Source organism: Diabrotica virgifera, chromosome 3 (assembly GCF_917563875.1).
Source record: "Diabrotica virgifera virgifera chromosome 3, PGI_DIABVI_V3a".
Classification (NCBI taxonomy): domain Eukaryota; kingdom Metazoa; phylum Arthropoda; class Insecta; order Coleoptera; family Chrysomelidae; genus Diabrotica; species Diabrotica virgifera.
This window is the reverse complement of record NC_065445.1, coordinates 243,243,315-243,270,446: the sequence shown is the minus strand read 5'-3', so window position 1 is coordinate 243,270,446 and position 27,132 is coordinate 243,243,315. Positions and strand designations below refer to the sequence as shown.

At 32.3% G+C, this 27,132-nt stretch overlaps 1 protein-coding gene across 1 annotated transcript in view; it reads right to left on the bottom strand.

Annotated features, from left to right (window-relative positions):
• The window catches only part of LOC114328261 (mediator of RNA polymerase II transcription subunit 26), a 44,646-nt gene extending 21,587 nt beyond the window's left edge, over positions 1-23,059 (bottom strand). The window contains exons 1-3 of the mRNA XM_028277063.2: positions 22,791-23,059; positions 22,229-22,303; positions 8,457-9,333 (exon numbers count right to left, since the gene is read on the bottom strand). Of these exons, the coding sequence (XP_028132864.1) occupies positions 8,457-9,333; positions 22,229-22,303; positions 22,791-22,853 (1,015 nt within the window). The 5' untranslated portion in view covers positions 22,854-23,059. The remainder of the gene's footprint in view (positions 1-8,456; positions 9,334-22,228; positions 22,304-22,790) is intronic.
• Positions 23,060-27,132: the final 4,073 nt, after the last annotated feature.

The following is a 27,132-nucleotide window of genomic DNA, read 5'->3' as shown; positions in this document are numbered from 1 at the left end:
TTTGAACGTAAAGAAATAAAATATTAATCGCGTAGGTAGATCTTGGCCATAGAAATAAGTTGCTTTAAACTGCAGTAAAATATATCGCAGTAAATACTTGAGGCATTATAGCTGCACTGACGAATAGAGGAGAATTCAACATAAGGTTAGTTCTAGCTTGTGTATTTCTGAATGTAATCGAATTTCTTACTGGATAAGACGGTAATCAGCGGTGTGATGGATGACCGAAGTTATCGTTAACGTAAAGTTATCCTGTAGTTATGCTATAACCCTCGAATTGGTGTGATGTATCATACTTAACTTAACTACTTGCGTTATTTCTTGCCAGTTCTTGAGTTATCTGGTATATCAACTGTCACTTTATAACGCGACGTTAAACCTCAAGTTATGAGATAACTTTGTAGTTATGTAAGGATATGTAAGGTTAGATTCATCTTTTGACTTGTTTTTAGACAGAAATCAAGTGAATTTAGAAGCTAATAATTTAATAAATAAGAATAGAAGGGTAATACAATTTTAAAAATGATACAAAAATCAAATCGAGAGATACAAGTTGAAATTTTATTTTAAGTATCTACTGAGCTTTCTATCCAGAGTTGCCAGATGATATTTTATAGATCCCCCACTTAGAAACTGAAATTCCCTCAAATTGAAGCTCAAATACCCCACATTTAAATTTTTGCTGCATTTTAATAAATTAGTAGTCAAATGAAGAGAACAGTACACCAAAATTATACTACTTATCAACGAGGGCCCTGGAAATAATTAATAGTTCCTATGGTCTTTATTTTATGGGAGTATAATCACCGGTATAATATACGCAGTTCTATGTATATTCGCAAATTTAATTTACCATGACCCCTTAAAATACACCATAGTTTTCCGCCCCCAAAAAATCCCACTACAATTTCTGCTTACAAAAATTTCCACGCTTTCAAATGACCCCAAAATTGTGGGAAAATACACCAATCTGGCAACCCTGTTTCTATCTACTGTTTGAAAGGTTTGAAACAACACCGAACCCGAACAGCTGTTTGCTGTTCGGTAGTTCGGTCATTGACGGTGGCCAACGATGGGGATTTACTTTCACGGTCATCTACTATGTTCCGAACTATCTCTCGCGCTCACTCCAACTTGTACTATTTCTACATAATTCTACATACACTCTTTGTTACTTCAACATTTTTTCCTCAACCCTCATTTCTAAAATAACGTTGATCAAATAACTATCTCATAACTCTGACCGATACATCACACCGAATTTTACCTAAATAGTTATGGGCATCGTTATTCCTGAGAGTTATCTTAACTTTAACTCAAACGTTAAAGTTAACTTGGGTCATCCATCACACGACTGAATTAGTAATGCAACTTTCGCCGATAATTTTTAAATTTATTATTTAATTGTCATCGCTTAATATTTACAACGCAAAAAGTAATTAAATTGTAATTGATTTTTTAAAGATTTTGCTAATCATTTTAACGTTTGTAACAAACTAATTCCTTACGATACGCCCCTGGAGGGTGACTGTAGATATGATCCTCACACCACCCAGGCTTTTGCAACGGTTCTGTGTTCTGAGAATTGACCTGAATAGGGGGTTTGTGGTGGTCTCCACTGACCGTAGTTGGTATCTTCAGATGCCGCGGGGGCGGGGAGAGAGACAATATTTTAGCGTCTGTTTTTAGTTAGTTATGGTTAGTTAGCATTCAGATTTTGTAACGTATCGACGAAAATACACTTTTGTTCGATTATCGTGATTTTCTTATAATCAACCCTAAAACCTGAGATAATTACCTAACTAATCTTTACACCTTCTATTATTGAAATATTAATTTCTTACTTCGGATACTTTCACAATTATCGTGTAGATGGCGCTTAGATTAATTTATAATTACATATTATTACGAAATATTAAAAAAACTTAAATTCAGTATTTAAAACGTAAGTATATTTAAGGTAAAAATATACACCACAGCTTTGACCAACTAATATTTTTTCCTATTAATGTTTTTAATTTTAATGTTTTAAATTAATCACTTTGACATTAATGTCAAATTAATTATGTCAAATTATGTATGTCAAATTTCCACCAAACGTTCACTGATTTGTCACTACTGGCGCTCACGAAATTTTAAATATACCCTCTACATACGAACTCACAGCGTATAATATCCAGAGACATGTAAAGAGGATAGACTTGGACTTGGATAGGGGCGTTACACCCCAATGCATCGGGGTGTAACGTCGACATAGGATTGAGTGGTCTAGCCATCTTTGTCAGTCCATTGCGCGGGCTCGCTTGGTTAAAAGATAAAGATAGACCACCGATCGACTGTTTCCATGCTGTTTCCGCGTTACGCTTTTTTGGTGACTATGCCGAGTCTAGGCTTAATATGTCAAATAATGATAATATCACAAGAGAGTGAGAATAAATTGACAATAATGCGAGTTTTTCGAAAATTTGTTGTCTGGCAATAGACACGAGAGCCCGCAGGGCTCGAGTAGCTATTGCCCAATGACAACAAATTTGAGAAAAAACGAAGCATTATTTTCTTATTTATTCTTACTTCGTGTGATATTCGTAAGATTATTTTTTAATACTTACATATAAAATTCAATTCTTTGTATAAAAACAGTCAGTGACATTGTTCCCAATCATGTTCCCAATTAATGTGACACACATTTTTCAACTTGTGAAAAACACAGTTTAGCAAATATTTAGATATTAATAAAATATTAGTTAATTTATTTATAAATACAGTTTTATTCATGGAATAATCTTACCGAAGTAAATCAAGCGCTTAAATGTGTCTATTTGTGTTCTCCTCGTGACAATTTGACATTAGATGCAGAACTAAAAGTATATTATGGATATTTTCTTAAATGTGACAGTTGTCAAAACTAGGAAACTGGTTGCAATTAAACAAAAACAATCTACTTATATGAATGAAATAATCATTGAATGCCGGGTGTACCAATCAAACTGTGTTTCTCAAAGTTCACCACACCCTGTGGAATGTTCTAGCATTTATAAAATACTGAAATTAAAACCCAACTATAGCCTCAAGTTTTCTTAACGTTCTGTTTTTTGATTCATTCGCTTATGTTGGATAATAAAAAAATTGGGTACTTTAACAACTAGCCATGTTCTTCATCAATACATGATGTTTCTAAATAAGTGCGACAAACTTTAAGGGGTAATTCTGCATGAAAAAATGGGTAATATGACCCGTATGCACGCCAATGGTGCAATAAATGTGCAATAACTACCTTAAGAGCACACAGTAGCGATCAACAGGTAGAAACAAACGTGGTCCAAGATTGCGAAAGTTCTGCTAACTTTCAAAAGTGAGGCAACAGTGTGTCGGTTATTCGACACTGACAGTGACGTTTATACTATCAAAAACATTAATTTTTATACACATAGGCGCGAAATGTTGCCAAATCAGTGACGTTCGATTTCTTGTTATAAAAAATCGATTTTTAGTAGTTCCAATGTGACACAAAATCTAGGCAAGGGATAAAAAAGTTTATTTGAAGAAACTATATTTTTTGTCTGTCTTAATGGCGGTACAGGCTCCTCTTTTCAATATTTTATTTAGTTAGAGTAATTTCCAAATATGTACTAACTATTTCTGAAATTGGGCCCTGTACCGCCATTCTTTATTATATTACGAATATGTGTGCCAAATATCTCGACAAAATATTCAAAATTAGAGCCGCAATCTTGGAACGCGTTTGTTGCTATGGTTCTTTTCACGAGCATTTTTCAGTGCGTCACAAATGATAGAAAAAAAGGTTAGTCCGTGATGAATACACATTTATGACATTTATTCTAACATGACATTTTAGTTAAATCTGACAGTTGTCACATTTTATTTGCAATTTGGTATAAAAACAAATCAATTTTGTTTATTGCATTTATAAAATGGTATTTTCTTTGATTTGTATAGTCTTATAAATTGTACAGATTAAATTTTTTTTATATAGAATAATATAATATTATTTAATATTATATTATTAGCGCCATCTATTGACAACTAGATTAAATGTTATAAATGTCACCAACGAAATGTAATCAGAGACGTGCGTTTTTTTCTGTCACATACAATTTAATCCGTTAGAGAGAAATCGAAAAACTGCGACACACTGAAAAATGCTCATGAAAAGAACCATACCTGTTGATCGCTACTATTTGCTCTTAATGTCAGACTGGTCTATTATTTGACAAATAATGCTATTATTTCGAAGTCTATTAAGTGCGATATAACGCCCAAGGGCGTGTTATTGAAAAATAACGCCCTAGGGGGTATTAAATTTAAATAACGAGTTAAATACTGTCAAGTTGACAAATAAAACTCTAAGTAAAACTATGGTTACTGCAAGCGCCAGTTAACTTGGCGACAGCGAATACGCACAACGACACTGAGACTGATGATCATCCCATAAGCCACTGTGCAATGCGTCTCGCCAAGTTAACTGGCGCTTGCAGTACCACAATTACGTTACGACTATTTCTGGTAAATGTACTTATTTAAAAACTAATTAATTCAAAATTCATTCAAATTTTTTGTATATAAAGAATAATTTAGTCGGACATTAAACGTTGAAGGCACCACGGGTATTATAATAATAACGCTTTCGGTCAACGTATATACCTCGGGCCGAAGGCCCTCGGTCTAAACACCATTGACCTCAAGCGTTATTATCCTTATAATACCCTTGGTATTCTCCTTTTCATGAACATTTTTCAGTGCGTCACAAATTATAATAGAAAAAAAGGTAAGTCCGTGATAATACACATTTATGACATTTATTCTAACGTGACATTTTAGTTAAAACTGACAGTTGTCAAATTTTATTTTCAATTTGGAATAAAACCAAATCAATTGTGTCTATTGCATTTATAAAATGGTATTTTCTTTCATTTGTATAGTCTTATAAATTGTACAGATTATATTGATAATATTATTATTTTATTTAATAAATAATTCTTTTTTGATTATGGCGCCATCTATCGAGAACTAGAATAATCACCGAACTAGAATAATTACCAAAGTATTCACAGACGTGCCTTTTTTTCTGTCACATACAATTTAATGCGTTAGAGAGAAATCGAAAAACTGTGACGCACTGAAAGTTGATCATGAGAAAAAGTTTACCTTAATAACTATTTAAAACCTACCAAATTTAATTTGCATATCTCAACCGGCTTTAGAGCAATAAATAAATCATCAGTTTGTAAGAAAAAATTGAACATCCCGTATCTCGGAAACGAAGCATTTGCGGGCATATGTTTATAAAGCAAGCGTTCAATATTTTTTATGCAGAATTACTCCTTAAAGTTTGTCTCACTTATTTAGAAACACCCTGTATTGATGAAGAACATGGCTAGTTGTTAAAGTACCTAACTTTTTTATTATCCAACATAAGCGAATGAATCAAAAAACACAATGTTAAGAAAACCTGAGGCTATAGTTGGGTTTTAATTTCAACATTGAGAAACAAACACAGTTTGATTGGTACACCCGGTATACAATGAAAATTTACCTGTTTAGCAACAATATTATTACAAAGATATTGTTAAAGAATAGGGCTATAACATATTAAAAAAATCTCTTAAATCGGGCAACATGTTTAGGAAATTGTAGACATCAAAAATGATCCATTTTGTGGGTGCCCGTTTTTCGTGCCGGTCAGTGTATAAACCCTCTATTGTACAAGAACGGTAAAACATTTTACCTTCCGCTAAAATATTAATCAACATAGCCACAACTGTATGGCATTGATCAAAAATCGTTCGTCACTGTAACAGCTTGAACATTAAACATATTGTTGCAAAATATTTGTAAAAGAGAATAGAAGACATTCAGTGAATGCTACCTAAACCTCAAGAGTTTGTTAGAAACCTCTTCTGGAATTAAGAGAAGAAAACTGACATATATGGGACATGTGATGAGAGGAGATAAATACTTAATACTCCAGGGCATTATACAAGAAAAAATCCAGGGAAAAAGATCCATAGGATCATAGGAAAGAGGCTGAAGAACCTTAGGGAATGGTTTGGATGTAGTAATAACGAATTATTTAGAGCAGCGGTCTCAAATCCCTTTGAAGCGGACACGCGGGACCTAGAGAAGAATTGAACTCTAAATAGCAACTCTTAGTGAGGTTACCCCTCAGGGCCAGCAACCCACATAGTTAGTTCTGTGTTGCCGTGATGTAAAATCAGGGAAAATTTCAAACATCACATAATATTAAATACAACAATGTAACTTTATATCTTTATACCATTCAAAGAGTTTTTACCCAGATATTTTTGGTGACTCAAGCATGTATACCTCGTAAGCAGCACTGATGATGGCATTGCCATTCCAAAAACGTTCTGTCATGTGGTCCGAGAGGTTCTATTTTAATATAAATAAACTCTTGGACAAAATTAACGCACCACTTTAATTAATTTAAATATTTACAATATGAACACAAAATAAAACTAACTTACATTGAAATAATAAACACCTACAAATAAGTCCAACATGACTTTATCATGACCTTAATTTGCCTTATTGTTTCTTTAAAAATTTGTTTTTGCCGGAAATGCGTAAATAAGCTAGCATAACTCCAAATTGCAAAAAGAAAAAAAATCAGTAAAGTAACACAATAAAATGCACCTGGGTCAACACTAATACCGTGTAGGCCCTCCTCTATGGTTCTTTTCATGAGGATTTTTCAGTACGTCACAAATGATAGAAAAAAAGGTAATTCCGTGATAATATACATTTATAACATTTATTCTAACATGACATTTTAGTTAAATCTGACAGTTGTCAAATTTTATTTGCAATTGGGCATAAAAACAAATCAATTGTCTTTATTGCATTTATAAAATGGTATTTTCTTTGATTTGTATAGTCTTATAAATTGTACAGATTATATTCGTAGATATATTATATAATTAGTAAATAAATTTTTTTCTATTATAGCGCCATCTATCGACAACTAGAATAATCACCGAACTAGAATAATTACCAAAGTAATCACTGACATGCCTTTTTTTCTCTCATATACAATTTAATGTGTTAGAAAGAAATCGAAAAACTGTGACGCACTGAAAAATGTTCATGAGAAAAAGCATACTTCTTATGATTGCATTTATGCGTCGAGGCATGCTTGATATCAAATGTTCAACAAAAGCTTGCGGAATATTCTCCCATTCTTCAATAACGGCCTCAATGAGTTGGTTGTGATTGGCAATAGGGGGTCTACGACTTCGAATCTTTTTTTTTGAGATAGTCCCATAGATGCTCTATAGGATTCATGTCCGGACTGTTAGGTGGCCACTCTAATAATGGAATATCAACATCATTTAGGTAGCCAATAACCTGTCGAACCACATGAGGACGAGCGTTGTCTTGCATGAATAAAAAAATTAGGTCCAAGAAACGGAGCAAAAGGCATTACATGTTTGACAATAATGTTGTCTAAGTAATATTGGGCATTCATAGCCACCAAAAGGTACTTTAGAAGAGATATTGCAGCTGGCAAACCTTTCTCCTCGCCTTCGCCAGACACGCTCACGACCATTTGGAGCTTTTAGGCTACTCTAGTCTCATCGGAGAAAAGAACTCGTTTCCAATCATCGATGGTCCAATTTTGATGCAATCTTGCAAAATTCAATCTCTGAACCCTGTGTTCTCTGGTAAGCAAGGGTTTTTTGGCCGGTCTCCTGTTGCTCAATTCTGCTTCATGTAAACGTCTTCTAACTGTTCAAGACGATTTCGCGACATTTCGAACATCTGCTAGTTCATTTTTTAGCAAATTGCTGGTGACTCTCCTATCTCTGAGAGCACGTTGTCTCAAAAAACGATCATCAATTTGATTAGTGCAACGTTTTCGCCCTTGCCCTGGTCTTCGATGGTACGACCCTGTTTCATTATATCGTCTCACCTTGCGAATGCAAGGATGCTGGATGCTATGATGCTGGAATGATGTTTTCCTAACAAACCTGTAACGTATCGCATTGAATATCCTTCATCTAGGAGAGTCGATGCTCGTACTGCATCCTCCATTGACAAATTTCTTTGGCGGTTAATTTTTTTATTTGATTTTTATGCAAATGAACTTCCAAACATGCATGTGATGGAAAATATCACAATAAAGAGCTTGTTTCTCACAAGCACTTTGCTTTAATCGGCACTTTTTATGAAAAGTTTAACTCGCTTTTAGTCTAAAACGAAGTTTAATACAAATTATTGTTAAAACAAGACTATTATTAGCTTACATAACTGTCACTGTCAAACAAGGTCCATAGGCAACTTGTACAGTAAATTATCAATAAATAAAGATTATTGAGAAAAATATGAATGGTGAATTAATTTTGTCTAGGAGTTTATACATACCTTTTATAAAGGATTTTTAATAAATTACAAAAAAAATTGATAAATTGAATTACCTTCGTGCGGATCCTCGTCTTCATCTTCTTCCTCTTCAGCATCCACTACAACGGCGTCCTCCTCCTCTTTTTTAATCAGAAGGCTTTTATCGTTGATCACAGATCCAGATTCTATCACCCTCTCGTTCTTCTCGAATTTGAATTTGTTGCGTTGAGAGCTTTTATTTCTGTTGGCATTGGTGTTCAGCTGTTGGTCAATTATAGACACGCGTTCGGTGAGCTTAGCTGCTTTCTCAGTCAGATCTTCTTTAGGTTTCACCAAGGAATTTAATACGGAACTCGAATTCCTGCTCTGCAAACTGGCGACCAACTCCTGGGTGGTTTTCACTTTGGAATTTCCCCTCGAAACGGCTAGTTTGCTAGTGAAGGAACTTTCGGCCTCATCCAGTAGAGACCTGTGGTTCTTCGATCCTTTTTTCCTGCCTCTCTTCTTAGGCAACTGTTGATCTAACGGCGGATCGTGTTTTTCTGGCATACTAGAATTCGAATCTGAATTAATAATAATCACATCACGTTTTGGTTCCGTTTTTACAGTAGCTATCACATCTTTAAAACTCGAATTGGAGTTATCAGAAAAGTCTAACTCTGATATGCCTCCATTTAACTTAATCCTCTTACTGTTTATATTGTCTAGTGCTTCCTTTGCTGGTCGTTTCTTCGCTTTTATCTGGTTTAAATTTACATCTTCCTGGCTTACGGGTAAGGCGGATGACAGGATTACGGGTTGTTGCAAAGGCGGGCTTTGTTTTAACTGACCATTGGATTCAGGTAAAACGGCATTTCTCCATTTTTTAACTAATTCTTTTGCTCTCTTTGATAAGGCTTCATTTGTAGTCTTCTTTCTTAATTCGTTTATGTATTTGCCCAATCTGGTGGTCTAAACAAACAAAAAGAAACATTAGTTTTGCACACTTCAGTATTACTCCGGCCGTCAGAGATGAAAATGCCACCGAACTTCTAAAAATTATAAGAACAAGCTAAATTTTGCTGAGAATGTCAATTTCGCAACCCCCAAAAATTTGCCACTCCTACTGCCGGGCTTCCTCCTTAAAACTCCCCTCGTAGGGGATGAACGGAAAACATCTATTTACCAAGAATCTATATGCCGTATAAAAAATATTTCAAACAAGAAATGTAGCTGAGATAATTTTGAACAAAAATGTTTATAACACTTTTTGTGTAGATTGAATCGTTCTCTCACAAACAACGCTTGAAGCGACCGGCGATTTTGAACGTCAATTACGCGTGTGAAATCAATTTAAAAAAATTTATATGAAAAAATTCTATATCTTTTGATCAGAGCGTAGCTTTCGTATGCAATTTTTGCATTTTGCCGCAACTGAAATCATTGTGGAATTTCCATTTGTGAAGAATAATTTTCAAAATCTATACATGAAATTTCGATTCACAGTTTTGCCAACAAAAATGAGGTATTTGAAATATGCCTAAAAAACGCCGAATTTAAACTTTTGCATCAAAAGTGTTCTCACGTCACGGAAAATGCTTCCACAAAGAAGGCGTTGGGTGAAATGTGTAACTGAAGTTGTGTGATTTCGAAAAAGGTACTTGTGCAATCGAAAAAGAAGCAGTTGTAAACATTTTAGATCGTTTGTAATGTGAAAGTTGAAATTCAGCATTTTTTAGACATATTTCAAAAGCCTATTTTTTGCCAAAACTCAAAACTGAAATTTCATGTTTTGAAGATTAGGCTTTATAGTACATTCTTTCACGGTTTTTGCTGTAAATTTTAAAGAACCGCTTGGATTGACATGACATTTGGCATACGCATAGCTAACATGTCAAAGAAAAAAGTGATATGGTGCCGATGTGTGCTTTTGCCCTGGGGGTGATTTTCACCCCATTTTGGGGGTGAAAAAATATATGTCCAAGATAAGTTCTGAAATGGATAAACTGACTAATTTTAAGCAACTTTTGTTCTATAGAGTTTTTTCACCAAATCAACACTTTTCGAGTTATTTGCAAGTGAATATGTTAATTTTTCAACAAAATAACCTCGTTTTTAGAAGGTTTTTCGCAAATAACTCAAAACGTAAGCATTTTGTCGAAAAAAATATTCTTAGCAAAACTATAGCCTATAAAAAAGTGAAAAAAAAATCGGTGTATATATTAGGTCTCTATACCTAGCAAAAGCAGAGTTATAGCTAATAAAAAATAGGTTCATATTCGAAAAATTCCAAATATAATAATTCAATGTGAAATATCCAAATAATGAAGCATTCTTGGGGAAAACACATTACAACTTTTTTAAAGTGTTTAAAAAAAGCTTTATTTCTGTTTTTATAAAAAAAATTCTAGCATCAAATGTAAGAAAGATACGCTCAAAATAAAGTTGGTCCCTTTTGTTTTGGCAAAAAAAATCAGGAAGTTCACCCCCCAATTAGCAATTAATGAAATTAATCGTTACCGCTTCACAAGTTACTTTACTTATGTTGTGTTTATATGATCTGTAAGTTTCATCGATTCAAAGTGCTTATTTAAAAAAAATTGGTTTTATAAAGTAAAATTTTTAAAAACTTTAATTTTGAAAAAAATGCTTTTTTCAAAATAACTTAAAAATTGTTAGAGATACCAAAAATCTTACAATAAAAAACAATAAAAAAAGTTGGCTTTACTTTTCTGAATATTTTGTACTTTTTTGTTTTTCTGTAAGACAAAAATTCTTTCGGTGTTTCTAAATTTGCATACACTCGTGACTTGTTCAAGCCCTTTTAACTACAGCTCTTTCAAAAACAAGGACTTTGAACCGATGAAACTTACAGATCAAAATATGATCAATACATACGCTATTAAAAAACTTCTGAAGTGGTAACAGTTAAGTTCATTTGAAATACTAATTAGGGGGTGATTTTCCCGATTTCTTATCAAAATATAAGTTAATTTATCATTAACTCTGCTTCTACTAGGTATAGTGACCTAATATTAACACCATATTTTTCACTTTTTTACATGCCATATTTTTGATAAGAATTCTTTTTCGACCAAATGCATACATACTATTTGAGTTATTTGCGAAAATTCGTCTGAAAACATGGTTATTTTGTAGAAAAATTAACATATTCACTCGCAAATAACTCGAAAAGTGTTAACTTGGTGGAAAAACTTTATAGAACAAAAGTTGCTTAGAATTAGTTTCATTTTATCCATTTCCGGACTTATTTCGAAAATATATTTTTCACCCCCAAAAGGGGGTGAAACTCACCCCTAGGGCAAAAGCACACATCGGCACAATATCACTTTTTTGAAATTTGAAGGCCCGGGAGCAGGAGTGTCTAACTCTTTCGCATCTTTTTTTGGGGTCCCAAAATTGATATTCTCATAAAAAATTTAGCTTGTTCGTATGAATTTTAGAGGTCCAGTCTCTGACGATTAGACTATGCAAGTAACTATAGTTCAAATTAGTTATCAAACCTGATTTTAAAAAATTCGAAGAATACAAAGAAAGGTTCAAATTAAAATCATTATGTTTTAAATTCCTTGGAAAGGAATACCTTATTATGATGGATAGATCTTTGAATGTTTTCTAATGCCTTGACAAAAATTCAAAGAAGTCAGCAAAGGCAATATAAATCGACAACATTTTTTACTAGAGGGAACCAATCAACAAAGTTTGGTACCACAAAACCAACAACAAATAAAAAAGTTTTCATCAAAATATTATAAAATGAAAACAAATCAACAGTGCGATCCGTGAAAAAAACCTACCTATGTGATTAACGGGAAAGGTGCAAAATGTCGAATGTCAAAATTATCAATGTGTTTTAATGAAATATTACGATATTACCGAGGGCCGAAAGTCCCTGAAAACTTCTATAATGTTTATTTTAATAAGTTACAGGGGTGAAAATAAAAGAGAAAATTTAGTGTGATTTTTAATTGCAAATATTTCATTCAAAAGAAACTTTTTATTTATTCTAAGGGACTTTCGGCATTCAGTAATAGCGTAATCTTTCATTCTGCGTTTAAATTTTTCAAATATATGTGTATACTTATTAGTTTTCTCAGGATTCGAAAAAAATTATACATTTAAAACACATTGAAAATTTTGACAAGCGGCAGTTTGCGCCTTTCCTCTTAATGTAATACATGTGAACAAAATAATCTGTAAGATTTGTAATGAGACTCCAATGTAAATGATTGGTCGTTCTAGTGTTAAGTTACAATCGAAGACTATGTTGAATGGAAGAAGGTGCAAAGTAGCAAAATGCAATATTGGGTTATAATGAGGAACACATAATAAAAAGATAAATAAATATTTAATATTTATTGTATACATATGTTTTTATTAACATTATTTATGCAGCCCTTTAGCATAAGGGTAACTGTGACATAACTTCACATTTATTATAGAAATAGGCAAAAGTAAATAAGCAATAGGTCTGTTTTTTACTTTGATTGAAGATATCGCCTTCTTCCACTAATATGATGTAGCCCGTGAACAATGTTGGTATTTAAGACAGCTTTATATTTAAGGCACATAATTTTTATAAAATAAATTGAACAAAAAAGAACGATTTTTTCATAAAATTCAGTTTGTTCTTCTATTTGTTACACCTTCCTTATTACCAAAAATGTTTTCACGAAATTCTTCTTTAATGAATTTTAGTTATTCTTTTAAATATCCTATTTCTTTATCGCTAATTTTTCCTGTTTTTCAGTTAACCTGCACAAATTAACATTTCTTGGATTCAGAAGTCTGTTTTTGTTTTGTAGAAGAGAAACTTTTTGAAATGGTTAATTCGAATCGTTGTTGGTCTTTCTTCTTTTGTTGCAAGTTTTTGGTATGTTGCTCGAGCTGACTTTTATGACTCCTTTTTTTCTGTGTAGGATGGTGGTTTGAGGTGTTCAAATAACGGCCCAGGTGTGTCAGTTCTTGGTATACTATCTACTCCAGTTTCTGTTCAATATTTGTTATACCAAAAACATCTAACGTTATACGCTCACTACCACACTGACCAATAAGCTGTCAGTACACTGTCCCGATCGCATCGCTTGAACTGGCCTTAATTGTTACTTGCCTCTTGGCTTGGAGAATACCATCTCTACCCAACCAGCCGTAAAGCCTTACAAGTTACACTCTGTAACTCTTAATTTACAAGTTAAGCTCTGTGTAAGTTTGGCACTCCACTCATAAACTGTGTTCTCATTTCTACAATTCATATTAGAAGCTTACACCCTTCTATCTCTTTCTGATTTTGTTGAAGGGATTTTCTGATATTTCTTCAATTTGCATTTTATATAACTTACTTTCACCACACATTTTTAAATTTAGCACTTATGCAAAGCAATGGAGGCCATAATTCCCAAAATTTTGTGAATTACCAAAAAATTATAGCAAACTTAAACATGAAAAGTTCAGAAATAAAGTGACGTAACACTATTCTCCACTCAAAGAGCTCATGCCCACAACTTCTTCATAAAATGTTTTTTAACCCGGCACCTGCCACGTGGCTTTGCAAGGCGCCAACTGCCACGTGGGGTGCTCACAGCACCCATTAAAAATTTTCTGTGATCTACTTGTTTAAAAAACAAAATAATGTGTTGAGTAACACAAGAATATAAATAAATATGTTTTATTAACTTATTAGCCACTAATATGTTATAAAAGTTAAAAAATAAAATGAAAAAGGTGTTATAAGCAAATTAGCAAGTACCAACCCATAATAAATGAAGTCAAGTAAAATATCTAAAAAAATTAAGATTTAGTGAGTATAGAGTTTATATTAATAATTAAATCAGTTATTTCAATAAAAAATGTAAATTTGACCTGTTTATCAAAAATACAAAAAAAATTTAAAACTTAAAGTGCCAGATGATGACACCCCAATTCGACTTTAGAGCTGTAAGTTCAGAATGACACTAAATAACCACTTCAAACACTAACACATATATGCTATATAATATTATAGAAAGCTACTATGACGCACAGCTCGGTTACCAAACTTGAAATACCAAATATTTGATAAAAATGTGTTATGGGGTGCTGGTAGCACCCCACGTGGCAGGTGCCGGGTTAACTGTTCTTGACAGTGTTTTTCTTTTGTAATTTTTATTATTATTATTTAAATTGTCATGTTACCTTGGAACACCAGTCTTTTTGGTAATATTGGAGTCATAGCGTGGTGTAATGAACAAATAGATAAAAAAATGGCATCCCAGAAATGTACACAAAATACTGTGTAAAACATAACTTATTTTAATTGCTGATAGTTTTCAACCCCACTTCAATAAATGTGATAGAATATCCACATTATTCGTATGTAGAAGACAGGCAGGCTAGGGCAAATGAAAACAGAATTGAATAAGTTAGATTGGTTTTGTTATCATAATATAATAATATAATATCAGTAGATAATAAGTGTTTGTTAAATTTTAAGGTATTTTGAGATATAAAGCAAAGTGCATAATATCACTTTAAAGTTAAAGAATTAAATAATGTGAACCTACTAGATAATATCTATTCCGTTAATCAGCAGAAGTGTCATTTTTGATAGTACCCCCAAATGTAAACAAATTTCATGGAAGTCCCTTTGCTCTTAATTTATTTCATTTTTTCTGTGTCCTGACAATAGTTTTTGATCTAAATTGAAACATTAGGACAAGTAAAGTTTCTTCAATTTTTTAGAATCATACATTAAACAAAGTTATGAAACAGAGATTTTGAAAAATTACTCGACACTATTGAAAAAACAGATATACGAAACCAATAGCATGTTTTATTTAAAATTTCTAAAAGCAAATGGTTCATTAAGTGTATAAACTCCAAAATATTATGGACTGTAAAAAGGTACATTTGTTATTTTTCTTTTAAGTTAAAAATGTATTAATTTATCAGTTAAATATAAATCGACTAGGTATTTATTTTGTTTTTGTCTAACACAAAAAATGAGACAGTTTAACACTAAATAATTATCTATTATCAACTACAATATACAAATTAAGGTGAACAAAAATGTCCTAATTATGATTACCTGTGACAAAAAATAAGTAAAGCGCCATTGCATAATTCTTTCATTGAAAAAGAAGAATTATTAGAAATATTGGGAGTGTACATTAAACTCATAAAATTTTCGATATATATTCGAAATATAGAATTTCAGTTGTTACAATTTAACATATTATAGTAAATAATTGTATTACTCACACTGTTTTTAGATATTATTAGATATTATGTAGTACTGTGTATTCCACGAATATATGGCTGTTTTGGATTATCGTGACAACGAATATTTTAATGTGCAACATAAGATGTACGAAAGTATTTTGCCCTAATAATTACTCCAATAAATAACAATATAATTTGCAATTTACTTTTGTTCTTCATATTTTGCACAGTAAAATATTTGATGTCGCATTAATCAAGAGGGTCGTATATTCGTGGAATGGGGTATATTACTTATTGTTGCTTCATCGTTTGTTTACTCTTAATATCATCTATGAGCATGTGTACTTGGTTGTATAGTAATTTCCAGCCATGTCTAGTCTGTCAAAATGTAACTAATTTTGCAAAAAAAAATTACTAAAATTCCTAGACAGTTGTGTCTGAGATCAGCGAACCGACTATATTAACTTGCCATGTATGTTCACCTGCAATTTGGTCCCTCACTGATTTTACTTTTTTATATATGTACCAATATACATTTAATGGGTATCTACAATATTAAGATATTTCATAAAGCTTATCCCACTAGTTCAGAGATTCCCAAACTTTTTTCTCTCGTAAACCCCTTGTCATTTTATATTGACCCCCTGTTATTCACTTTGAATGATTTAAATTTGTAACAGTAGTGACTAACTTATAGTGTGCCAACCAGGCAACCAGGATAATGCCCTGAGGTAATGTATTGAAATTTCCCAACACGTTGGATCCAAATTGAGTTGTTTACATTTCAATGACTTAATGGCAACTGAATGCGAAATGAGTGATGTTTCTGAAAAAACCCCTTTTTTTTCAGAAACATCACTCATTTCGCATTCAGTTGCCATTAAGTCATTGAAATGTAAACAACTCAATTTGGATCCCACGTGTTAAGAAATTTCAATACATTACCTCAGCCTCAGGGCATTATCCTGGTTGCCATGTGACCATCACAGGGCTTTTTATTGAAGTATGCACTTTTAAGGCATCTATATTACATGTAAAGGGTTTTTACCCAGATATTTTTCTTTTTCTTTTGTGGGTCAGCTAGCATCCAGTTTATCTAACACTGATGATGGTTTTTTATAAAAATCGAAAACGTTTTGTTGTGATATAGCCCTTTTAAGGGATTTTAATAAAAAAAATTTATACCTTTTACAAAGGATTTTTTTCCAATTTTGTGATTGATAGTATACAGCCAACTACAGGAAAAATATTTTCTTTTCCTTGTGGATTTTTTAGAATAAGTATTGATAAAGATGTAACAAAGCTTCTAAATGATACAAAGTTAAAGGCAAATGCCAAAGGTATTTATAAAAATTAAAGTATATTGCAGTGCAGGGACAAAGTCCAAACAAACACTTGCACTAAAGGAGAGGCTACAGAGATATGGCTAGAACTTCCGGAAGCATTCGAGACTGAACACGAAAATGGCGAATTTTTGGTAAATGATACGAATAAAGTCAAGGAGCTTATGAAAATGGCTTTGATCCTGGCTCATTTCTTGACAAGTTTGCTTGCTCATCGCTTTAGTGGAAGTAAATTTAGTCAAGAGCAAATAAAAACTGATATGGAATATGTAGAAACTTCACTTCACATCCAGAAGCATTGCCAATTATTATTAATTACCAAGCAAAGTGTGTACCCTTTAATCCATATACAGGGTGTCCAGAAACTCTACCGACAAACGAAGACAGGAGATTCCTTAGATAATTTTAAGACAATTTAACCCAATTCACCTAGTCCGAAAATTCTTCTCAAGGGAGCTAGAGCTCTTTGAAGATAGCGTCATGAAATTAGTTTTCCTTAAATACCTCCAGAAGGCATCTATTTAGAAAAACGAAAATTGGTATGCTTATTTACTTTTCAGAGATGAATCGATTCCATCCATTGCAAATTTCTAGTACCGGTCATAGGCGCCCGTTTTGGGTAGAGCAACGGCTATTTTATCGCATATCTTTTTTGTCCTTAACTTTTATGCATTTTTGACACCGGATTATTAAATTGTGAGGTATTCTAGTACTAAAAGGTACTCTTGCTTTAAGTCGGTACGACACACCGTTTTCTAGAAAAATCGATTTGAAAGTTTTTCGTTTTTGTAATTTGAAAAAAAATTGAAAGAACTTTTCAACAAAAAACGAAGTATTTTACCAACATAAATTAAGAGTAACTTTTAGTACTCGAATACCTCATAATTTAATAATCTAGTGTCAAAAATGCTCGAAAATTCAAGACAAAAAGTTATGCTATAAACTAACTGTTGACCTACCCAAAACGAACGCCTATGACCAGTACTAGAAATTCGCAATTAATGAAATAGATTTATCTCTGGAATATAAATAAATGTACCAGTTTTCGTCTTTCTAAACAGTTTTTTTTTAATTTTTTTTTTAATTCAGAAAGCGAAAAATTTTCAAATCGATTTTTCTAGAGAATGGTGTGTCCTACCGATTTAAAACAAGAGTACCTGTTAGTACTAGAATACTTCACAATTTAATAATCCAGTATCAGAAATGCATAAAAGTTAAAGATAAAAAAGTTATGCGATAAAATAACCGTTGCCCTGCCCAAAACGGACGCCTATGATCGGTACTAGAAATTTGCAATGGATGGATTAGATTTATATCTTGAAGATAAATAAGCGTACCAATTTTTGTTTTTCTAAATAGAAGCGTTCTGGAGGTATTTAAGAAAAACTAATTACAAGACGCCATCTTCAAAGAGCTCTAGCTCCCTTAGGAAGCATTTTCGGACTAAGTGAATTAAGTTAAATTATCTTAAAATTATCTGAAGAATCTCCTGTCTTCGTTTGTCGGTAGAGTTTCTGGACACTCTGTATATTTTCTAAACATCTAATGTACAACCATTGGCATGGTGGCGTTCTATGGTCATACAACATAAAAAAAACTCTTCTCATCATACGCTTTAGTCAATTCCAAACTATGTATCTGACTAGACAATGTCAAAGCTGCTAAGTTGGTTTCAATTTTTAAAGAGCTTAATTCTATAAGTGATCACGTGGCTGATAAAATTTATGACTTAGATTACAAGATTACTGTGAGACTAAAACAATTTGAGAAAATTATTAACTCTTGTATGCAAAATGTTTTGAGTTTTCCAATTTTTGTTGTGTTCCCATTATTAATAAATAAAAATATATTTGTTACAAAGTCTGTATAATAATATGTATGACTTTTTTCATATTTATGTATTATTCACAAAAAAAAAATGAAAAAAATGCTTGTTTAATTTAAGTGTTTTAAACATGTTTAAAACAGTTCTTTAAAACAAAACAACCCTGCTGCATTTAAAATTTAAATTTCAGCTGAGTATCTTAAAAAATGTGAACATTCAACCCGTTTGACTGTGCAAAACGTCAAATCTGTATATGTCATTTCCTTTTGTATATAATTTGGTTGTTGATGAATAAAAGAATAGACCATTCTTGGACAAAAATTTAATGGTTGCTATTATTCGTTGACGAACATTTCTCCAATGTTCCTTTTCTTCTAAATAACTTTTTTCCATTAATGTTACAATTTGTTCTGTTGTACTACTTCTCTTGACTAATGTACCAATTGATGAAATATGTTCAGGAGATTGCTCATGTTGAATAATTGTCCTATTGATATTTTTCCAGTCATTACACCCATCGAAAGTTAGAAGAACAATAATTTTTGTGGAAATCAGTTTACAAACTTAACAATAAACACAGCTACATTTAGGGCTGGACACTAATCACTCGCGAATAATTTTTTCCCCATTAGCTTTCACTTTATAATTTGCAAATGTCTGGTTTTATTATTATCCAGTTGTGTACCACATTCACTAATTTTATCAATATATTGATTCAGTCGATTATTTATAAAATATTGTTGAAATTCCATTAAAATGTTTTCGCCAATCCACTATATCGCTAGGAAGAGTTATTGACATTGTCGTTTTCTATAGGAGATGACGGAGTGTACTTATTTTTTTTTGGCACTTGGGAGCTATGCCTATTTAGCCAGCACCAAATCCTAAACTAAAAACTATCTAATCCTAACAAGCAGCAAGATTATAACGAAACCAAAACGAGCAAGGATGGAAAAAGGAAAAACACTTTTCACACCCAGGGATCGATCAGGGTGACTAACCACAGAAAAGGTAGACCACGGAGGCAAGGGATATTATAACAACCAGGAGAAAAACAAAGGTTATTCAAAGCTAATCCTAATCTAAAGTTTTAATTTACACGACTTGAGAAAACCTAAAAGTATATTAAAGATTGAAATTTTATTTAGAGCCAGTAAATTCATGAGATTGTAAGGGGGGAAAAGGTTTTCTTGCATCAGCTGAATGTATAGTTTATTTCTATGTATGTTAAACTTGTTACCTGCAAAAAAAATGTGATTTAAATCGCTTGGTATATTACATTTCACATAAATCAGACTCTATAAGACCAATCTTGAACAAGTGAGAAGGGAAACAGGCATGTCCAGATTTTAAACGGCATATGGTAACTATATCATATCTCAACAAATCTTGATTTTTGTGCCAGTACTGCGTTGGGATCTCTGGATATAAATGTTGTAACTTGTCGAGTGGTTTACGCAATATTGATTCCATCTTAATTTCCAGCTATTCTTTAAATTATAATTACTTATCGAAATGCATTCTTGTAGCCCAATATCATTTGAAATTTCCTCGCCATTTAGACTACCATCTTTGACTAACTCATCTACTTTTTCGTTATTTTTGAGACCGATGTGCGCTTTAACCCACGTAAAAATTATATTGAATTGTCTGCTCGTTAGTTCAGATATTAGTATTTTTAAGTCTACTATAAAGGGATTACTGCTTACAGAATTTGCATCTAGTTGGCTAGAGAAACTTTTTAGGACTGATAAAGAGTCAGACAGTATGTTTATTTTTTTGATATCATAGTTGTCAGCGTATTGGCATGCTTTTATAACAGCTATAGTTTCAGCGGAAAATATTGATGTCATGAGATTAAGTTTGAATTTTTTTTCAACTTTAAGTGCTGGTATATAAAAAGCACAGCCTACTCCATGTGCTTATTCTGAAGCATCCGTGTATACTTGTATATGGTTAGAATATCTAGCAGTATAATTCTTAAGGATGCATTTGCTAAGTAACATATTTTCAGAGTATATCGGAATTTCTGTTTTTGAGATCTCTAAGGACTTAAAAAATTCGAATTTCGGTGGATTTTTAATAATGTTACTAATATTACAAGTATTTCGAAAAGCTGTGCATATGTACTTGTTACAGGTGAAGTCCCTTGAAAATCAACAGTTGAGTCATCATTTATTATTTCCTGTTCTTAAAATGAAAGAATTTTGAAAATTTATTTTGATATTGTAATACATTTTTTTTGTGATCTTTCCGGGCCCCATTAAAATGTGGGCCCGAAGTAGGTGCCTCATGGGCCTAGTGGTAAAATAGGCCCTGGCTGTTACATAAAAAAACTAAGCACAAAATAAATTCATTTAATGGGAGGTATGAACTTGATGGTTTAATAATAAATTATCAACATTTGGCATTACCGTATGATATAAACTCGATATCTCCAGCAAATGATATCCAGTTTTTTTATGATATTTATAACTGCTCTGAAATCTATATCTGCTATGCTTTGTTTTTAAACCAGGAGGAGTAAACTAAAAAGACAGATTCACACCCACAAAAGTCACTAGAAAAAATCACCAAATACATCTTCTTTTTTGATTGATTATGTCGGCCTTCAACAGTAATCCATAAATATTATATTATACTAATGTGTCGCTAAAATGTTCTAAAAACAACTATTTTTTTATATTATATAAGGCAGAAAACACAAAAAATTGCTGATATAACTTAATTAACCTATTAAATGCCAATAGTGTCAAAATTCCATGTCATTAGTGTCAAAATTTCCTAACAGTGGAGTAAAGTTGCCTGAGATTGAACCCATTACAAACAAGCATTACATCGTGGTATATTTGGATTACTCCTGGTTTAAAAACAGAGTATAGGTATGAAGATGGAAAAGTAATTAACAACTTTCTCATGGTATTCCATAATACGGGATAAGTAACAGGTATATTTTTTGAAGCCATAATTGTTGATATCCGTTTCTCTACTCTACTTTAAGTTCTTTGTTGGTACTCTGTTCAGTTCCTCTTCAGTTCTATCAATGGATAAAATTATAGGTATCAATTATACTATTTTTTGCAATTTTTGAAATTTCTTGCCATTGACTCCTAATTTTTCTTTTTGCCACGTAGACCCCTTGCAGGTTCTCATCGACCCTTGGGGGTTGACATAGACCACTTTGGGATCACTGCTTTAGTTGATCTACATTAAAACTACTGAAACATGTTACACTTTGTTGAGTTTGAGTAAGGAATGGAATTAAATATCTTCCTATGCAAAAATTAGTATTGCAGTTCTTAACTCTAGTAATGTATCTTAAGAAATGTGCTTATAACCTTTATTTCTAAAATTGGCATGTACACAAAAGGTTTAAACATATATTTATAGTTTGTTAAGCCACTCTCACATGTTCACTACATGAATAGTACTGATTATCAGAGGTTAAAAAATTATGAAAAATAGGTATAAACATTCTCACCTCCAATAATTCTTTGGTAATAGCCACTTTTTCCAATAGGGATATGATTTCAATGACTGCAGGCATATCGATGACCTTAAAATAAACGTGCAAATTAATTGGAATATCTTGACTAAATTCGCGAAGAAGACTATGTGGTAGACTGTACTGGTGGCACCTCACAAAGTTATCATACTGAAAAATGGCTTCAAATTGTGGGTGAACGTTAAATATAAACAAAATACAAACAAATACATTACTTTTAAAAAATAATTTGTTGTTTGAATGTGGTTTTAATAGCAATTTCGCAGATTATTCATCACTTAAATGTCTTATGTAAAACAACATTTTGACGTTGCGAAATTTTAACTTATTCTAAGAAAAAATCTCTTAAAACTTTCTAAATCATTAATTTAAATGATAGAGAATTGAAAAATACTAAATACAATTAAATATTGATATGAATATTTATTAGTCACACTAGGGTAAACGTATTTAGCTAGTACAGTCCACCTGGTTTATGAATACTGTAATGGTGAACTAAAATTTCACGAAAAAACCTATTTATCTCTCATTTTCTTACATTATAATTACTGTCCAGTGAACGTAGCAATCTGTGTGTTAATTCTGTTACGTTATTCTGCATTTAAAGTCGGTTTGTAACGTGAAAACCGAATATACTTTGATAGAACTTTTCGTAGCTCTTCTCCACAGCAATGGCGCACATACATTGCGCTTTGTGCAATTCTCGGGTCCGCACTGTGAAACGAGAAACATGGAGCACCCGAAAAGACTGAGAGGGGATCGGCCGAACGAATCCCGACGAAAACTGCGCCTGTCCTTACTTTTTACGTCATTATCTGGAACATAACAAACCTAAATTTCCCCAGATGAGTCATCAATTTACGCTTATTTTTGTTTTGAAATTTGATTTACCAGTGTTATCGCTTTTTAACATCGAATTCGTACGAAATTTTAGGAACTTGAATCACTTAAACGCATTTTATCTTCAAAATTGATAAATTATTATGCAAGTTTCAGTAGCAAAACGAATTTTGTGCTTTGTGATATAGCGGCAAATTTAAAATGATATTATGTAACGTGTTGAAAAAATCCTTATCTTATAAGTTCCAACTTTTAGACGAAACAATATTAAAGCTATTTTAAATTTAACTGTAATAAATACATTTAAACTATAGAGAGATGATTATAAAATGAAATTTGTCCGAATATAACTGTAGCTGTATATCGCATTATATCTAGCCTACCGATGTGTACCCACCTCTAGCAAAAAACGAAGAATAGGGATTTCTTTTTTAGTATTTTTTCTTTTTTGCATTTTACACTGAATTTCGAAACGTTACATGTTATTTCATCAATCAAAATATGCAGAAGTAATTTTAAAGCTGCAATTTAGTTCGTATTTAATGTTATCCCTAAATAAGCATATGAAAACCTTATCCTTAGTTTATATTTCTATTTGAAACATTCCATAAATAGAAAAATCAATATATGCACACAAAAACATAATTGGGTTACCCCCAATTTAACATTTTTCATTCTATTAATTTACTCTAGTTTTAAAATTTATCGCTTCATTTGGCGGAAGTGACATCATTAGCGATTATAAAGCGGGGAGTAACTGCTAAGCATATTTCGTCTGTTTTAAATCCCGACCCCGACAGGATGAGCGATGGTCTTATTAAGAAAAGATTATAGAATTTGTCACAAACAGTAGCTTGTTGCTCTAATTTTAAATAGAAGCACTAATATTAAGCAAATGTACTATATATTATGTGTGCATAAATATATACACATATTATTCTCATTTTTATGATAGAGCTAGAATCTGTGAGTAAAAATGTAAAAATTCCAGATTAATATGTCTGTTGGGTTGTTATCGTTTGCTTGGACATTTCTTATTAAAATGTGTGTTGTGTTTATTCTGCTTTTAAAAATAAGAATGGTTTATTTAAACCCCAAAATTTTTATAAGTACCTAGATACTGGTCAATTTTTTTAACTATTTTTCCTGTTAATTATATGACTCTCTCGGTTTTCTCTCCATGTAAGTAAATATTTTTTTGTTTTTACCCAATTTTGAAAAAATGTGAAAAAATTGAAATTATTATGTCCGTCTGTCCGTAAACACCACTCCTCCGTCATTACACCAGGTAGTGACACATGAGCTGTCGAATATATACAGTGATGAGCGCACTAATAACCGGAAAAATAACGCAAAAGATGGAAAACATATTACGTTGTGAGATAAAAAGGGATAAACCGATAAACCTAGTAGAGATGTTAAATTTAGCGATAGTAACTTAAAAATTGACATTATATTGATTGTTTCCCATCTTAGACGTATCGGACGAGTTTGAGAAATGCCACATGCCACTGTCACAGTGACAGTTTCAGTTGACATACTCCTCTGATACGTCTAAAGGTGGGAAACAATGAATATAATGTCAATGTTTATGTTACTATCGCTAATTTTAACACCTCTCTCTACTAGTTTTATTTCTTTTTATCTCACAATTTAATATGTTTTCCATCTTTTGCGCTATTTTGCCGGTTATAATATATTAGCGCGCTCATCACTGTATTATATAGTCTGTTCGCTAAACTCAGACGCAACTTTCTAGATATTTTAGTCGGTAATTTTGCCAATTTTAGTAAAATTGGCAAAAAATAATTACTAAATAGTTAATAATCACTAAATAGTTAGTAATTTTGCCAATTTTTGCAAAATTGGCAAAAAACAAAAAAATTATCGACTAAAATATCTGGCCAGTTGCGTCTGAGTTTAGCGAACCGACTATACAAGCGATACAAGTCGAAATACAAGCGATATATTATTCGACGCGCCTTAGCAAGATAAGAACAAATATACAGGGTGTCCCAGACTAATTTACCCACGCTATATCTCTTAAACGAATAGAGATTTTCGAATGGGACAAAAAGTGATATATTCTACTTGTAATACCCTTTAATATGGCGTACAAAAAAATCATCCCCTAAATATTCATCCCTTAGTTACAACCCCTTAACTTTAATTTTTTTAATAGTACCCTGTATATTTTTTTTATAGTTTTGGATGTGGTCTTTTATCGTCTATTCAACACATTTTTTGAAAATAAAATCGGTTCGTAACTAACCAAGAAACTGTCAGTTTATTTTTGTTAATTGTGTGTCCCAGACTAATTTATCCAGGCTATATTTCTTAAACGAATAGAGATTTTCGAATTGGACAAAAACTGATTCATTCCATTTGTAATACACTTTCATATGGCGTAGAAAAAATTGATTCCCTAAATATTCATCCCTAACTTACAGGGCGCTATTAAAAAAATAAAGTTAGAAATTGTAACTAAGGGATGAATATTTAGGGGATAATTTTTTTTGTACGCCATATTAAAGTGTATTACAAATGTAATAGATCAGTTTTTGTCCCATTCGAAAATCTCTACTTGTTTACGAAATATAGCCTGGATAAATTAGTCTGGGACACATAATTAACAAAACTAAACTGATATTTTCTCGGTTATTTACGAACCGATTTTATTTTAAAAAAATGTGTTGAATAGACGATAGAAGACCACATCCAAAACTATAAAAAAATATACAGGGTGCTATTAAACAAATTAAAGTTAGGGGTTGTAACTAAGGGATGAATATTTAGGGGGATGATTTTTTTTGTACGCCATATTAAAGGGTATTACAAGTAGAATATATCACTTTTTGTCCCATTCGAAAATCTCTATTCGTTTAAGAGATATAGCGTGGGTAAATTAGTCTGGGACACCCTGTATGGGTACCTACTTCCGGCTTTCATGTCTGTCTGTCCGCGAATATAACTCCTCGTTATTAATTTAGATAGAATAGCAAATGAGGTGTCGAATGGAAGCTTATAACGCAAGGATGGTATTCAAGATGAGAAATGTGACCTCAGACTTCCGGTTTTAGAGTTGCAACCGGAAGTACTGTTTTAAAGTTACCGAAATAGTATAAGCGATATATTATTCGACATGCCTGAGCAAGATGAGAACAAATGTATGCTTTTATATCATAGGTAGGTTTTTATATAATTTCCGGTTAAAAGCTCTAACCGGAAGTGCCGTATTATAGTCGCGGAAATAATACATCGTACCTACATAACTTTAAACAGTTATGACCGGAAGTTTCGTAAAAATGACTCAAAATCAGTGAAATCGAATGTCAATCGACGCGCTAAGTTACACCAAGAATTCAAATATAGGTATCTACTTCGGGTTCTACTTTCGGTCACTTTGGGTGAAAACTTAGGACTTACAAAGTCTAATTACTTGTTTATATTAAATTATTTATTTTTTATAGTATTTAGTTCAATTTCTAATTTATCTCAGTTGTACATAGTTCTTTATTTTTGTCATCATCATCATCAATGGTGCCCTATGCCTATGAAAGAGCCTCAACTTTCCCAAGTCTATTACGACAGTCAGTCCTATCCATTGCCAACCGTTGCCAGTGTGCTGCACCTATTTTTCTCCCATCCTCATCTACATCATCCTTCCATCTGAGTTTTGGCCAGGTTGAGGTTTCCACCAGATGGGTGGACCAGGTTCACGATTTAAATAGTTTTAGAGTTTTAAAAAGGAGACATGAAATTTTTCCGTTACCTACATGTAAGATGTATACCCAATTTGATTCAGTTTGGCAAAACAAGAATCGAAAGTTCTCTTAACCAAGATTTTAAAGCAAATATTGCTAAACATAATGAGTTTGTTAAAAAAATAGATAGGTATATCCTTAGCACACTTATAATAGAATACCGTATGTTTTTTGGCCAAACAAGAATTAGCCTCTTGTGGTCATTTTGAGGGCGACGACTCTGACAATCGAGGCAATTACAGGGAATTGCTAACATTTGCCAAACAAAGATCAAAC